Here is a 17,454-nt window from a genome sequence, read left to right as displayed (position 1 = left end):
GTGGGGGACAATGAAAAAGAGTTTTTCAAATATATTAATGGCAAAAGGCAATTGGCCCATTCCAGGATCAGGATGGTTTCCTCACAAACATTGACAGAGACAAGGCAGAGGTGTTCAGTGCATTCTTGGCCTCTGTCTTCAACATGGATCATGGACCGACATCTCAGTCCTGACTTGGAGGACCATGGCAGCAAGAGGGATCAATTCCCAGTGGACCTTAAACTTGTGCAGGATCTGCTGCTCCAGCTGGATCCTACAAATCTATGGTGCCTGATGGGATTCATCCAAGAATCCTCAGACAGCTTCTGCTGTCATTGCAAAGCCTCTCTTCATGATTTTTTGAGCAGTCTTGGGAATCTGGAGAGGTCCCAGCTGACTGGAAGCTGGCGAACATTGTGCCAGTTTTCAAGAAGGGCAAGAAGGAGGACCCTGGAAACTATAGGCCCATCAGTCTCCCTTCAGTGCCTGGTAGAATCATGGAAAAAGTTCTTCTGGGAGGTATTGAAAAACACCCAGAGGACAGCACAGTTGTTGTTCATACCCAGCACAGCTTCATGAGGGGCGAGTCTTGCTTGTCAGACCTGACTTCCTTCTACAACAAGTCGATTACCTGGTTAATCTAGGAAAGCCAGTAGGTTGAATCTTTCTGGGCTTCAGCAGAATTTTTTATACACTTTTTTCCAGGATCATTCTGGACAAACTGTCCAGCCCACAGCTGAATAATTGTGTTATGTGATAGATGAGCAACTTGCTCCTTGGTTGGGCACAAAGGGTTATAATGAATGGGGTGACTGAATGAATCAGGCTGCCACTGGCCACTGGTGGGGTTCCACAGGGTTCTTTCATCAGCCCAGTTGTCTTGAACATTTCCATTAATGACCTGGACACAGGACTGCAAGGGATACTGAGTAAGTTTGTCAACAGCACTAAACTGGGAGGAGCTGTTGACTCCCTCAAGGTCAGAGAGACCTCGACAAATCAGACGGATGGACAGTCACCAACTCTGTGAAGTTTAGTAAGGACCAGTGCTGGATTCTGCATCTGGACAGGGGCAACCCTGGTTGTGTGTATAAACTGGGAATTAAGGGCCTGAAGATCAGCTGCAGGAAGGGACCTGGGGATCCTGGTTGATGGCAAGTTGGATATCAGTCAGCTGTGCCCTGGCACCCAGGAGGGGCATCTTTGCCCTGGAGGGCATCAGGCCCAGCATTGCTGGCCAGGCAAGGAGGGGACTGTCCCACTCTACTCTGCACTGGGGCAGCCTCACCTTGAGTCCTGGAGTCAGTTTCAGGCACTGCAATATGAAAAGGACATTAAACTGTTAGAGACTATCCCCAGAAGGTCATGAGGATGGGGAAGGGACTGGAGGAGAAGTCTTAAGAGGAGCAGCTGAGGGTAGCTGAGCAGCTTGGTTTGTTCAGCCTGGAGGAGACTGAGGGGAGACTGACTGTGGTCTTCAAAATCCTCCTGAAGGGCAGTGGAGGGGCAGCTCTGATTTCTTTCTCTGCTCTCTGTTACCTGGTGACAGGACTTGAGGGAACAACTGGAGCTGAGTCAGGTGAGATTTAGGCTAGATACCAGGAAAAGATTGACCAGCCCAGAGGGTGGTCACGCACCAAACAGGCTCCCCACATAATGGTCACAGCCTCAAGGCTGCCAGAGCTCCAGGAGCATTTGGACAACACTCTCAGGCATGGAGTGGGATTGTTGTTGTGTCTGTGCAGGGCATAAGTAGTGCTTTGACAGAACTCCATATTTCTTGGTCAGTGAGATCATTTCAAAACATCATGTATTTCATGGCATAGCTCACCTTTCTGTTCATTCCTAACCAGCTCCACCATTGTCAGCTTCCTTCAGTGTTACACCGGACATATTCTGATACTAGTAAAAATTCTAACCATATCTTGTTATATGGGAATGGTTGACTAAAATGGGTGTGAGACTCAGTAACAGAAAGTATGTATAAACTTTGTCATTGTTCAGGTGTAAAAATTAATTTCTGTAATATATTTTTTAAAATAAATATCTTTCTTACCCTTGTAGGAAAAAATTAAGCGAATCCAGCAAATTAGAATGGAGAAAGAACTTCGAGCTCAGCAAATTTTAGAGGTAAAATAATGACTCAAATGTAATTTTTCTCTTGCCATTTTAAAGAATGTTGTATTTTAATAGTCACACATGTAACGAGGAATGTAATTAAATACAGCAGTTCTAACAACCTGGATTTCCAAAGGCCAGTTCAAAAATGTGTCTTAAAATATTTTTCTTAAAAGAGCAGCATTAACTGTCATCCATAATTTTACAAGTGTTCACTTGGGCTCATGTTTTTCTACCAGAATAGTCTTGTGTGTATTCACGTTAACAGCAGAGCAATTCTTTTGTTAGAGAACAAGTTTGCAGTAATAAGATTTTAAACAGTGTAATGCTCTGCTCTGTATGAAGTGCAGTGGGTTTAAAAATACTGTCTATATTAGAGTATACTCTACAGGTTTGCTAGTGTACTAGCAAAGATTGCTGGTTTTCAAGTCTCCATTGATGGAAAAAATTAATAGTAATCTCTTTGCCATTTATATTGTTCATGTGTGTACTTGCTTTCTTAAAATAGTCAGGTGAAGCAATTTTGAGTGGGACTTGAAATTCTGGTTTAGTTTTTAAAAAGTAACTGAAATATGAGTTGATTGTTTGTGAAAGCTGCATCACATTTCTTACAATGTACATGATAAATGATGATATTATTAACTTTTAAAGGTACATAACTTTGTTTCTAGTCAGATTAATTTCAAGTTGTGATGGTGCTGTTGTGTGACCTGTTTTGCATACACAGGCAAAAAAGAAAAAGAAGGAAGAAGCAGCAAATGCCAAATTATTGGAGGCTGAAAAACGAATAAAGGTTAGTTTGGAGGAGCTCCAAAAACAAGTGTGTTATTGTACATAATGTATGTTGATGTATAAAAGCAATAAATTTGGGAGGCTACTCATTGACAATGAAGTTGTACAAAGAGACAGCATATGTATATACATGTATGTACGGTTATAAAAAGGCAGGCAGCATATGCAGAGGAGTTTGTGTATGTGTGACACACACATGAATATATGGAGACAGTGCTTTTTTATGTGCTGTTACCGTGAGTTTTGCTTACATGATACCTGGTTTGCAAACAAAATATTTGTGCTGTGACATTATTCACAGTATTCTTTTAAGCACAATGTATCAAAAAACTGTGTTGTTTCTTTGCTAGCATAGTCTTTTCTAGGCTGTATGCATACAAGACTACAGAACTTGCTTACAAATAACAGAAAATACAGTGAGAGTGTGTGTGTGTGTGAGTGAGTGTGTGTGTGTGTGTGTGTGTGTGTGTATGTACTTCTATTGCTGCTTCAGCATTCTAGGTGTGTTCTAACATGGAACTCCCAACTCACCAGACTTACTGTCATGTGTACTGTGTGTACTTCTCTGTGCTCAGTTCATGGGGGTCAGGGAAGTTAGAATTTAATTCAGTTGTGCTGTTGTAGTGTGGCCAAACTGTGCAATTTGGTAAGTGAATTTTGATGGATTTTTTAAATACATTTCTGTTCTTCTGTTGAAGGAGAAGGAGATGAGAAGGCAGCAGGCTGTTCTTCTGAAACACCAGGTTGGTATATGCTTGGTTGGCCGAACAAACAGAATGCCAACTGTGAGCTACTATTTTAAGTTTTATGGGGGGTGGAATCTTCAAAATACGCCCTTTTTAAACTTCTGGGTTTTTTTCCTGCACAGATTTTCTTTCGCCTTATGATTTTTTGCTTTTCTTTGGTATTGGGATCTTTTGGGGGATTATAAAGTGGTTTTATGACTTTGTGATTTCTGTTTCATAATGTTGTGCCAACTCTTTCTACCAGGAGTTGGAGAGGCATAGACTAGATATGGTATGGGTATGTTTATTTTTGTACATCTAACACCGCATTGTGATTTGGTTGTGATATGGTTGTCATAGCAATGCATAAAATGTAGCACTGGCTGCTGTCATATTACATACTGCTGCATGGCTTTACAGCACAGTGCATTGCATACATCTGCTTGTCTTGTCTGTTAGGGAAAAAAAACGACATGTCTTGAACATGTGTATAAATTGAACGTGGCAATAACTAAATGTGGTTTTTAACCAGGGATCTATGTTACTGATGTCCCAGTAGAAATTTGACTAGTATATAAAATTGGGAATTGATGTAAAATTAAGTAGGTAGACACTTGGATGATTTTTGCAAGCCTTGTCCCATTCACTGGGAATGAATCCAGACATTTTAAATACAATTTGAATTAACCTGCTTTAGAAATCAGGATGATGTCATCTCCTTGTAAGATAACTGAGGAAATTAGCATTCAGTCAGTGGTAAATACATAATGTTATAAGTATACAATGAAACATTAGAATGTAATCCTAGCCTCACAAAATGAGATGATAAAATTCCCATAGCCTTTACCAGGGCTGAGATTTGCTCTACAGCTGTTCAGGCAAAACCCCTGTACTTCGTGCCATAGAATACTGCTCCTTAATGCATTTGAAGCTACTGACATAATTTACTGTGGGACAGGCATCAGTAAATGCAAGTGTTGCTGCATATGTATATGCACCACCACTGGCTTGATTAAAACTGATCTAGAACTAATAAAATTAATCATGTTAATTTGTCGCTCGGTCACAAAAATGTTAATATTTGCAATGTTTGAAAAAGACCAGTTTAAAATTTCTACTGAATTGGCTATTGAAGAAGTAAATTGCAAGTTCCGTCATAGCAGATGTAAGGTAACTGACCTGTTCCAGCCAACCATTATGCTTTTTGTTCTGCCAGCTTATGAAGGAGCATCACAACTGACCATAAGTAAACCTGTATGCTTCTTTTTTACACTGTCTCCATGTTCATTGCTTTACCTTTTTGCTTTTGATTGTTCTTGTATTTGCTTTCTAAACCTGAACTAAAACATGCACAGACTTGGCCATTCTTGTCCTATATTTAGTATTTACTGTGACTTGTCTATTAATGCTAAATTTGTTACTCGGCTTTTTTACTGGTTTGAAAATGTGGATTAGTTTTTTTCTAATATTGTCCTGCTTCAATAGGAGCGAGAACGGAGAAGACAACATATGATGCTTATGAAAGCCATGGAAGCACGTAAAAAAGCGGAAGTGAGTATTAACCTCTGAAAGTTTTCATGGTTTCATTCTGCAGTCATCTGTAGAAAAGCAGCATATGTATAACTTAATTTGTATACATTCCAGCAACAGGACAAGAAGCATTAGGCACAAATTGAAATACAGGAAATTCTGTTCAAACCTAAACATTTTTACTTGGAGGGAGATGGTTGAACACTGGCACAGATTGCACAGTTTTGAGAATTCTGTATGTTTTTGAGAGGAAACATAAGTAAAATACAAAAACTCCATAATTACTCACTCTTTGTTTTACTTTTTCTATATTTCTCTATATCGTGAGACTTTTGATTTTGTCTGTATCCCAAGACTTTTTAAATAAAGTACAGATAACTAAGATACTGAAATAAAATAACCATAATTATGGCAAGTAGTTGTTAAAGAAATTATTAAAACTTTTCTCTAGGATGTATTCACAAATTTCAATAAATGTGACTGACCAAACCCAAGAAAAACAGAATAATACTTCAGTGCAAGGAAATAGAAGATGATACCCTAAGCCCCTATTCCACTGTTGGAAATCAGGATACTGGGCTAAATGGTTGTTTGGTGTTGGAATTGTATTCTTACTCCAATAGAAATAGAACAGTGTTTATTTCAGCCAGTTAAAGTAAACTTTATATAGATCTGTGAAACTTAGTGCAGATAAAGTTTTCATTTTTAGTCGTAATTTTAAAGTACTGTGTTGCCACATAAATATCCATATATACATCTCTTGTTTTCTTCTGTCATAGAGTGTTTCGAATTGGCAAAAACAAGTTGTAGGAAATGCCAGTTGGCTTTGAGACCTTGACATAGGCTAAGATAAAAGGCTTATTTATTTTTTTGAAGTCAGAGAGGACTTTCCATTTTAAAATCAAGTTAGGGATTTTGAGTGCTGCTTTACTGCATTGTGATTTTTCCATACAAGATATCCCTTATGAACTTGTCATAGATAAGAGAGCCTGCGTTGGCAGTACAGATGATGCTTACAGAGCTGTAGGACAGCAAGCAGGTGGGCAGATGAGTAGTTCTGAATGTCCCTACTTATTTTTTCTGCCAGTGTAAATTTACTGGTCTAAATATGTTGTTTGTGTCCAATGTGAAACCCGATCTTCCATAACATCCAATAAAGACTGTAGTAGTGGAAGTCGTGATCTCTGTGCACTCGTCGTGGCTATCCACAGGTGTCACCAGTGGTCTGGTAATAACTCTGTATGGAATCAAAAGGAAGAATAAAAAGTCATGGGTCCTGCCAGAACTCCGCAGAGAAATCAGTGGTTAATGCTGATCTACAAATGCAGCTGAGCCCTGACTTGGTATTGCCCATACTCTTATCAATACAAAATATGGTGGTAGTAAATGGAGGAGGACTAGAGTGACCTCTTAAACAGAGTAGTGGGAAGTGGTTCTGAGTAATGGGAAGCAGCTTGGCTTAGTTCTTTAGCCCTTCTGTGTCCACAGGTGAAAAGCACATACAGTTGTCTTCACCTTTGTGTTGTTTCAAGTTCTTAAATGGTGGCTCACACAGATGTATGTGTGTTTGTTTATATGCACAGTTCTGTGCTCTGAAGAGGTGGTGTTGATATGTGGCAGATTTCATACATTTTACACTCGATATTGGTTGCACAGAGGTATGTGGGGAATTGTGTCATCAGGACAGTGGATTGGTGTTGAGCATGTGGCAGCAGAACCCCTGGCACCAGGGATGGAAAAGGCCATGGGAGCTCCAGGTTCAGAGTGAGTCTTAGTGTGTTAGAGAGACAGAATTAGTGTAGTATTATGTGTGACACCACTGTACAGGGTGTTGAAGAGACAAATAATAGATACTTGGCTTCTCACTTGGTGATTCCTGTGTTCTTGTGCAGATAAGACATAAAGGACTGTTCAGTTTTCAGGTTGCATGCAAAATACATGATAATTAATGGCCTGAAGCTACCTGTGTTTGAAAAGATTGGTTGTGTTTTATAAGGTATTCATATCCAGTTTATGTATTATGGGACTTCATAAACCATGTGTTGTTCAGAGAGATTTCTTGAGTGGTCTCTGCCATAGCAAATGCAGATTGATGATACTGGTGTGTGAGCAGAGCCTTTAAAATCAGATGCAGTTCTTTGCCATATTTTCACTCACTCACTGACTCACTGCACTCACTCACTCACTCACTCATCTTTCTGAAATGGTACTTCTAAGAATTTTTCAGTGCAAACATACTTAAACCCATGTCTGCAGGGACAGGAGGAAAAAAGTGAAACTTAGATCCTTTTACAAATCCAGTGATTGTGTTCTAATTTTCCCTTCTCCTTTGCGTTAATGCAGGTTCCTTAATTGCTGTGGTAGTTAAGGTTACACAAATACTGCTTCTCAAATTCTTAGATTGTTGCCTTGTGAGTTTGATATGTGGGGTTTATTTTTTCCCTTTTAATTCTGCTTAAGGAAAAAGAGCGGCTAAAGCAAGAGAAACGTGATGAAAAAAGATTAAACAAAGAACGTAAACTGGAACAGCGAAGATTGGAATTGGAAATGGCAAAGGAGCTAAAGAAGCCTAATGAAGATATGTGCTTAGCAGACCAGAAGGTAATCACAGCAACATAAACTTACTTTCTTGCTTCTTGTTTGTGTATTTGGTAAGTCTGCCAATAACTTCTTTTCTTGCAGCCACACTCAAAGCATTCAAGTTTTAATCCAGATGGAGAAGTATCTGAAATGTATACAAATACAAATACTAGAACTCTCCACAGTAGCATATGTTTCGTTAACTAAAGGTTTTTTGTTCAAAAGAGACCTGCTGCCCAAAAAGCATGATGGCATAAAAATTTTTTTTATTCTTGAGTTATTTTTACATCAGGAATATGCATCATGTCTCAGTACACAGGCACTAGCTAGTTGTCTAGACAGCTCTACAACTCTTGCAAGCTGTTGCTCAAAAAAAATTACTCACGCAATCTTCCGAGTTCTTAGTTCTTGTCCTTGAGGACTTGACAAAGCTCAGGTTCAAAGTTCCAGAGAAATCCCTTCCCTTTTTCCCCTAAATAATTTTACGCCACCTTTTACAGTAATTTGGCTCAGAATAGATCCTGACAGTGTCTCCTGGCGAAAAAGGAAGTATTTCTTAATCTCTTGCTTCCTGTAATTTGTGAAAAGGTAAATGTGTTTCAGCATTGAATGGACAAGGGGTACAGATTCCCTATCACCTGTTCCTTCAAGCATTGTCATGCTGTAGGTCAGAAGGAAGTGTCAATCAGTTTTCCCAGATGGTATAAAAAAGTTTTCTTTTGAAATACTCTGCTGAGTCTTTCACTGTTTTTCTTTACATTCTAGCCTTTCCCAGAGCTGCCTCGCATCCCAGGCCTCATTCTTGATGGAAGCACATTTTCAGATTGTCTCATGGTAGTGCAATTCCTGCGTAACTTTGGTAAAGTTCTTGGCTTTGATGTGACCATAGATGTTCCCTCCCTGAGTGTTCTTCAAGAGGGTTTACTCAACATAGGGGACAGCATGGGAGAAGTACAGGACTTGCTTGTGAAACTTGTCTCTGCAGCTGTGTGCGATCCAGGACTCGGTACAGGATACAAGGTAAAAAGAAAAAAGAGGAAAAAATCCATAGTGAACACCTTGTATGTATGTATGCATTCTACATAGTGTGTCTCTGACACCTCTCATTTGGATTTCCATTATCTCTCCTAATTATTTTCTTCAGTGCCATAGTTTTAATGTTACTCCAAAAGTTTGTGCCCCATCAGCCTTCCCATTTTCAAGAAGTGATATATTTCTGTACATTTTCTCTACACACAAACACGCATCCCATTTTTATTTGGACCTTTTGTAGGTCACTGTCACATCTGTGGCCATGTCTTAACTCCTTTCTGCCCAAAGGAATCTTTGCATTCTAACATCATTTTATATTCTCAGTGAATCTTGTCATTTCTTTCCCCAAGGTCTGCTGTCTAGGTCACGTCATCAAAACCCCAATTCATTCGTGACATTCTTTCTTACTGGCCTTCTTTTTCAAACCAATACAGCTTTCTTCATTCTAGAACTCTGCGTAGCATCATTGTACAAAGCAGTATTCATCAATTTTCAGTTGGACCATGTCTTTTTACATGTAATCCATTTATTTATTAGTAATATTATCTCTGTTTTTAAAAACTTAGAGGTGAAGACATTGTTATTTGTTACTATATTTAAGACTTACATTTGAATAGTTTTAAAGAACAATGATGTTTAAAGTCCTTATGTAAAAATGCAAACAAATCCATACCATCTTCTATAAAAATAATATAGCCTACATGGGAAAATAGTACTTTTAAAACATGATTGTTTGAAATGTCTTTGTTCTTTTTAGGCTAAAACTATTCTTGGGGAACACTTACTGAATGTTGGTATAAATCGAGATAATGTGTCTGAGATTCTGCAGATTTTCATGGAGGCTCACTGTGGGCAAACAGAGCTGACAGAGAGCTTGAAGACAAAAGCTTTTCAGGCACATTCTCCAGCTCAGAAAGCATCAGTACTTGCTTTCCTGGTCAATGAGTTAGCATGCAGCAAAAGTGTAGTAAGGTAAGAGTTTTCCCAAACAGGTGTGTGTAAATAAAATTATAAAAATGTTGTCATTCAGAAATACTGTGTTCACTGTGTTCTGTTATAGGAGGATTACTGGTGTTCTTATAATGAGAGCTGAAATTAGTTGAGTCACTGCTTCTTACCATTACGTACTGCTGATATGATGGAAAAATAGAACTTTTCCATGTTTAGTCTGTAATTTTATTTTCAAAGCTTGCACCTAAATTTCTCCAGCAATTTTTGGAATAAAAGATGAGGTTGATTACAGAGAAATTTACTAGGTATTCTAGGGAATAATTTAGAAGAGTTGTTCAAGGCTTCTGCAGTCCTCTATTTTCCCTTTTTTCCTTCTGTTTTTGAAAATGTCTGTTTTCCAAATACTTTAAGTAGGGTTATAAAGTGAGAAATACATACACGTGATGTATCATCATAGTAATTCAAGAAAGGGTGCATCAGCTATGCAAGAATGTTCATGTGTATCTGTCAAATTCATCATAGAAAGAAACTTCCTCTTGTTGCAGGTGATTGTTAAGTCCTGTTTATAGAAATGATCACTCAGAACTTGAGTTTCTATATTTTGATTGTAGAAACAACTATAATCTACTGAATCGTTGAGGCTGGGATCTCTTGGAAGTGGGCTCGCAGGCAGTGAGTGACTGTACCAAAACCCTTTTGCTTAGTCTTCAGTGTCTGCAGTGAAAAGTGAATGTTGGATTATAGATCCCAGGGGTCCTAGGCAGAATACCTCAGATGTACCAGTGGTAATTGTTTTTTCAGCACAGGGCTACAGGCAAACATACTTGGAGGCTTGACACTGAACTAGAGCTATGAAAAGAAATGTTGAATGCTGTCCTTCTTGTGGAAAGAAAGCTGAGGTGTTACTGTAGATAAAGACTGACATGGGTACAGCAGTGTGCTACATTGGCATTCCTAGTATTGTAATTTCCTAGCTTTAAAATGTTTTATTTTGAATTTTAATGATTTCTCCAAGACAGCTATTTGAGGGGAAAGTGTCTATGTAAATGTCTGTCAGAAAGAGACACATAAGTTCACAGTTAATGGATTATTTTCATCTTTGACAGTGAAATTGATAAAAACATTGATTATATGTCAAACTTAAGGAGAGATAAATGGATGGTTGAAGGCAAACTTCGGAAGTAAGTTTCATTTACTAAATGTTATAATATATTGCTTTTTTGCCTTTGTTCTCATACTCTGCTATATTGGGAATTGGTTCTAAGCACAAAATCAGCTGATACAGTTACAGGTTTACCAAGAAGTTAGTAACCAAACTTCTTAATTAAGATGGATGTGGATTTAGAATGTTGCAACACCAGTCTTTTACAGTCTATTAAAGATGCATGAAATTCAGAGGGTTAGTGTCCCTCAGAATTGGAGCAAAGTCAAGTCCATTTTGTATTCTTTGGAAGAAATATTAAATTAAGAATTATTAAGAATATTAAATTCTTATTAAGAATTATTAAGAATTATTAAGAATATTAAAGGAGCTGTAAAATTGCTATTGATCGACATAATCAAAGTTTATTTGGATCTACCATAATTCCCAGTGTCCATTCTGAAAGGTGCTTTAAGACAACGTGATTTTCATATGGTTGCCAATAGAATTTTGCTAATTTATGTTATTGTAGTGTCTCTCATCTGTCAATGTCACATTGTTCCCTATAGCTAGGAACCATCTGTAGAATGCAAGCTTAGAGATTTTTAAAATATTTCTTATATTTCTATTTAAGGTAAAATTGGAACTTTTTAAAGGTTGTCAGTTTCATATTTACTGTTCTCCCATCCTACAAGACAAAATTCCATACAGCAAGCATACTGGCTCCAACTATCAGGAAGCTGGATGGCATAAAGTTAATGAATCACAGGGGGTAAAAATACATAGCCAGACTCTTTTTCTCTTGTTTTTTTTTCCTTTTTTTTTCCTTTCCCATCTTTACCTCTTGCTAGGAGCGGTAAATCCTTTCTTAGTCCTTGCTTTAGGTACTTTTGTTTCTAATCTTGTGTCTCCATTTTTTCCCTGTAATGTATCTCAGAAGGAAGAAGGAAAGAAGTAAAGAAGAAGGACAAGAGGGAGGTTGAGGAAAAAAATTAGACCAATAAAAAGAAATTCTGTACTAATACTGCAAATCCCAGTCTGCACAGAGTTAATGTATTTTATCCTTTAAGATAATCCAGATACTTTTTTCCTGTCTTCATCTATATCCCCTCTATGGGATATAGTAAAAAAATGGTTTTGAAGTTCTGATGTAGCCAACTTACCATTAGTGAAATGGGGTCCTTCCCTGTCCTTGTCTTCTTAGGGTCTGCTTAGTCTTTCTCTCCCTCCATCAAACTGTAAGTACTTGTAGATGTAGGATCTTCCCTTTTGCTTATGATCTCCCATTTCTTCCCTTTCAAATAGTGAGCATAATACCCTGAAGTCCCTAGCTCCTTCTCCTTGCTACAACCATTTCTTCATTCCTGGTTTTCTTTCCCTCCATGTGTAGATTTCAGGTTCAAGTAGTGCTCTCCTTATTTTTGAGCAGCAGAGCTCAGAAATGTTGCTCTTCTGCCTCTTTGAATTCACTGGGGTTGATTAATCTCTCTCATCTTTGATCCAGAATTTTTGGATTTTCCAGTATTTTTCTGATGAACTCCAAGAAGGTTTTAGAAGAGCCTTCTTTGATCAATTTTAAACAATATTTTCTTTATTATGTCCATTGTGGTTTCCATAAACCCTTAAAACTGTTCTGGGGCTTCTCTGAAAAGAAATCTGTACACTTCAGTCTTCTTTTTGGAATTTTTTTCTGCTTCCAGATTAACACTTATGTGTTACCTTCCCCTACCATTCACATCTTGGTCTAATTTTTAATCATCCCAGTCCCAAACAGCTTTGCATGGGATTACCTGGTTACTCTAGTACTTGCTGTGTGATCAGCTGCCGTGGCCTCTTTTCACATGCTTGCAGACCTTTATGTGCCTCTCAGCACATGCCCCTCTTGTGGAAGTGTGTAAGGGATGAATAACAGAGGCTGAAGAATGGGTTTATTTGATCTCAGCCTGGCTTGCCAGTGTTTGCTGTTGTAAATCTTCAAACCGCTGTGCCCTGGCTGGCTGGAAGTATATCCAAGGATGAGAAAAAATTCTGTTTGCATCAGATGTGTTCACTGAAGGATTTTTTTTGTGCTTATGTTCTCACTTTCTAATGACATAAACTTCTCAGCTGGGGAGGAGGGCAAAACTAAATACAGAAGACTGTGCTTGAAAGATACAAATAAACAACATTAATATCCTAGGTTGGGAAGAGGAATCGTATTTTGCTTTAAGGGATGCTTTCCCTCACACCCCTCTCCCCACTCTTCCCTCTTCACCTCCTTCCCTCAAGGATCTTAGTAAGTGTAATATATATGGTTGGAAATTGAATTCTGGACTGCCTGGACTGTTTCTGCGTAGCTGATGGTCAAGGAGAGGTTACATTTAATTCCTTCTCTGTCAGATTTAGATGTGAATCTTGATACAAATCATCTTTTTTGTAAAGGCACCTATCTCATACAATCACTTCTTTCTTCTTGCTTTCTGTGTGACAGCTGCGGTCAGAAGACTGTCTCACATAAGATGATTCTGTGATTTTTTTTTTTTTTTTGAACTGGGTAATCAAAGCTTCAGCGTCTTCTTTTCCATTACATGTCTTCTCTTTGGCATTTGTTTTGTAGCCAGATCAATATAAAACAATAAAAATTAAATATAACCACTTGAAGAATTAGGCAATAATCTGTTTCTTTACAAGACTTGAAACAAGTTTTTCACTGCTTAAGTGTTCTTTTAACATGCCACTGTTATGGTATGCTCTGTGTAAGTTAATTTCTGTTGAATGAAACCATTTCAGCTGGAAATGATGTTACATAAAAAGTGGCATCATGAAGGTGAGAAGTTACATCCTGAGTTTGGGTAGGAGATGCTAATGCTGATTTGCAAAACTTTCATTTTTTGAGACGCAAGGTGAAATATGTTTAAAGTGTATTAAAAGTATAATGTTCAGAATTTCTTTGCCTTGGTACTACCTGATACTTATGTGCAAAAATTATGGGAAAAGCATGAAAATTAAGTCAGAAGGTGAACTTTCCTTCTGTGATCTAGTAAACATTATAGATCAGATTAGAGCAGGCTTGTCAGTCATCTGGTTCTATGATGGGCCACCCACTCTTTTTATAGGCCAGTAGACTTTATAATTCTCTCAGCAGCTGCAGATGCAGGTTTGGTCCATACCTGGAAGTGAGAAAGACAGAACAGTTTCCCGAGTGAGGGTTTTCTTTTCTCAGTGAGCCAGAGGTGTAGATAGCAGCAGAAAAATTATGCTGCTTCTTGAAATAACTGAACATCTTTAAAGTTATGGTGGCATTGGTTTCTGCCTCTGCGCTGCTTTGGGTACAGACTACTGCTTTCTTATGCTTGTGATGCTACCAAAGGAGAGCATCTTTGGTTCATTTGCATCCTTGATAATTTGCAGTATTGTGCAAGCTTCCTTTAGTGCTTGACAGCATGATATCTTTATTTTTGCTTTCAGCAAAAGTAGCCTTTTTTATTTCTCACTTCCTTTAGGTATATGAAAGATGTGTTTGGATCATTGGACATTCACTTGCCGGCTTTATTACTGAATTGTCTTCAAGATTTTCTTAGTGTAAATGGTCTCTGAAATCTTCCAGTGCTCTAGCAGTCAATCCAGTCATGGACTAGTCATTTTGATAGTTAATTCCTGTGTATGGGCAGGAATTTCCAGTCCACTTAAAGAGGGTTTGATGGCTTAAAGTTATCCTTGTAAAAATGAACTATGTTTTCTAAAAAAATTTAATTCAGTAGCCTGAGTAGTACTGATGCTCAGTAAGCATCAAAGACTTTTTGCATCACACCTGAAAGTGTTATTTGGTTCCAAATTCACTGAGAGGCCCAAAATTTTTTTTAAAGGTATTTTAAATCACTAAAATAGGTGAATATCCATTTTATTTGGGAAAATAGAAGTATAAAACTTTATAAATTCTCCAGTGGATTAACCACGGCATGAAACCACAACCCAAAACAACAGCATCAACAACAGCAAAACCATATCAAAAAAACAAAGCCCTGCAGTTTTCAAGTTCCCTTGATGATTTCTTGGCTAGCAGTTTTTTTCTAAAAAAAGTGCTGCTCCCAGTTGGACAGTGACACCTTCATTTCAGTCTGTGCTGTTGAGTATTGGCTCTGTTTATCAGCATTTTAGAAGGCTGATATGTTTGTCAGTATTCCCTGGAGCCAGTACTTGGACAGCACTCATTGTACTTGTAGCCACTTGCTGTATGGAATATTGTTCTGTAGGATGGGAAGAGAGAGGAGTACGACAAGGAAAAATTACGTCTTGGTAATTGTGTTTGTCGTTACCGTTCTACTTTTCCCATCCTACCTTCTTCCAAGTCATCTCTTGCAAAATCTTTGTCTTTTCTACACGTTTATGAATCTCTTCTAAGTCAGTTGCGTTTTGGGTCTGCGTGATAAGTGACTGGTTCAGCCTGGCTATTTACACCTCCTGTGGTTCAGCATGCTTGCCTGCAAGCTCCCTGATAGGTGGAACTGTAATTTTTGCTGTGTGGAATCTTGTCTTATAGGGGTTTTATAGAAGAAGGAAGTCTACTACAACCATAATATCTGGTATGTAAGTTTCCCTTTTCTTTAATAAAAGGAAAAATGACAGTTGAGTAATCTTGTTGAGGTAGCTAAAATTCTCCAGAAAAAAAATGTATGTCCTAGAATAAAAAGATCAGCTAAAGGACTAAAGTAAAATAATATTAAAAGTTCATAAAAATCTGAAAAAAAAAAAAATTAAACCAACCTTGTCATTGCCATGCAATATCTTAGTTCCAAGTGAGGATTTTTGCCTTTCCCCCCCACCCTCAGAGACAGGTATTTTGTCATCATGTTCTTAAATGCATTAAATAAAAGATAAAGAAGTTGAAATGGTTCTTTCTTCTAATCGTCTTTCCTGACTTATCAAAATCCCTCCTGTGTTTCATTTCTTCTGAAGTTACACAATAAAGTTCACCTGGGAGAAACAAAGTCTATCCAGAATATGGAACAAGGCGTTGTAAGAGGTTTTATAACCTCAGTTTTTCCTGTCGACTAGTGACAATAAATATTGAGAAAATTTAATGTCATGATAGAACTGAAGCTCTAATTTAAATCTGAAATGTATTATTTTCTTTGAATCACATAGGAAGAGAGGTACGTTTATGCTACAGACATAATCCATAATTTCACCCTTTCTCATATGTTCAAAGGCTTAGAATCATTCATGCGAAGAAAACTGGTAAAAGAGATGCTGCAGGGGGTGGGGATGGAGGTGAGGAAGCCCATTCCTTGGAGACACCTGCAGCCAGCCGCAAGCGCCGGCGGAAGGGAGGGGACAGTGACTACGATGATGATGATGATGATGACAGTGATGATCAGGCAGATGAGGATGATGAGGATGAAGAGGACAAAGATGATAAAAAAGGAAAGAAGGCAGAAGTTTGTGAGGATGAGGTGAGGAATTTTAAGTATAGTGAAACTTAATTTGCCAATAAGCTAAAACATGTTTTCTTTCTGTTTTCCTGTAATATGGCACTGTTCCCCCAAAATGTTGCAATAAAAAGGAGGGAAGAATAACTTACCTGCATGGTTTTAAAATTTTTATTAGTTTTTATTATTTTGTTAACTGAAAAACAGAAGAGTAAAATTCCATTTAGCATTCTCTATTGTGAAGTTTGACTGACCTTCTTGTGTATTATTTTCACAACTTCTCCTGGGTAGTCACTACCTGACTATATTTGATTACAAGATGATGAATTTTGTTAGTCAATGTCAGATACAATACAGGAAGGATCACTGAAAGATTTTTACCTTGATTGAACTGATTTTTAATAGAAATGCAGAGGCTTCCACTGGATGGAACCTGATACCAGGCACAAGCAATACAAAATATTACATTTTAGTGCATTTGTTGTTGCACTGGGTGTTTTCTGTGTGCCATAAAATTATCATTTGTGCAATGTTCAGAGAAGATTTTTAAGACTGCTTAGAGACTGCATGTATCCAACATATGTGAACTCCAATCTTTGCATACACCCTTTGTTAGAAACCCAGCTAATTTCTAGAGTAGGAGCAGCCCTTTGTGGTGTTATTCTGGATTTATTTTGAGTACTGGAATTTGTATGAATTTAAGATAATACCTTAGGATAACAGCCCAGAGTTCTTAAAAACAATTCAGAACTAAAAATAAGTGGTATTTAGATTTCTGATCCCAAGTCCATCCCTTAATCCTTTTCCCTCCTGTAAAATCTCCTGTGTTGGTGCACTGGGCATTTTCATAGACAAAATTCCAGTAACTCTGTAGAGACATTAATTTTCTGATCTACCAGAAGTTCCATTGCATTTCATTTTTATGTGGTATTTCAGAAGGCTTCACTCTGGTACACTTTCATGGAACCAAGAAATACAAGACTTGCATCTTACGGTGTGGATGATTTTGGCCATATTCTTTTGGAAGCTTACTGTTACCTCCAAATACTTTCTTGAACTAGATTAAAACTCTTCTCATGGAAAAGACTCTCATTTTTAGACAGTCAAGAAGAAGGCAACCGCAGACTTAATCATGGGTGCATTCCTTTTCAAAAATCAGTAGGATTGATGCTGTAACTTCTATAGGAGAGTTGTAATT

At 37.9% G+C, this 17,454-nt stretch overlaps 1 protein-coding gene across 16 annotated transcripts in view; it reads left to right on the top strand.

Moving 5' to 3' along the window:
• Window positions 1–17,454, top strand: part of BAZ2B (bromodomain adjacent to zinc finger domain 2B) — a 118,913-nt gene that overhangs the window by 86,880 nt on the left and 14,579 nt on the right. For 12 of the 16 annotated variants that reach the window (XM_085067263.1, XM_085067256.1, XM_085067259.1 and 9 more), the window contains 10 exons: window positions 2,044–2,109; window positions 2,825–2,890; window positions 3,588–3,632; window positions 3,880–3,912; window positions 5,100–5,165; window positions 7,605–7,745; window positions 8,490–8,744; window positions 9,514–9,728; window positions 10,814–10,888; window positions 16,037–16,280. In XM_085067263.1, the coding sequence (XP_084923389.1) occupies window positions 2,044–2,109; window positions 2,825–2,890; window positions 3,588–3,632; window positions 3,880–3,912; window positions 5,100–5,165; window positions 7,605–7,745; window positions 8,490–8,744; window positions 9,514–9,728; window positions 10,814–10,888; window positions 16,037–16,280 (1,206 nt within the window). The remainder of the gene's footprint in view (window positions 1–2,043; window positions 2,110–2,824; window positions 2,891–3,587; window positions 3,633–3,879; window positions 3,913–5,099; window positions 5,166–7,604; window positions 7,746–8,489; window positions 8,745–9,513; window positions 9,729–10,813; window positions 10,889–16,036; window positions 16,281–17,454) is intronic. The other 4 variants (XM_085067261.1, XM_085067255.1, XM_085067262.1 and 1 more) reach the window with 2 other exon arrangements.

The sequence above is a fragment of the Lichenostomus cassidix genome, chromosome 7, assembly GCF_008360975.1.
Source record: "Lichenostomus cassidix isolate B80296 chromosome 7, HeHo_3.0, whole genome shotgun sequence".
Lineage (NCBI taxonomy): Eukaryota > Metazoa > Chordata > Aves > Passeriformes > Meliphagidae > Lichenostomus > Lichenostomus cassidix.
This window is presented reverse-complemented; position numbering and strand designations above follow the sequence as displayed.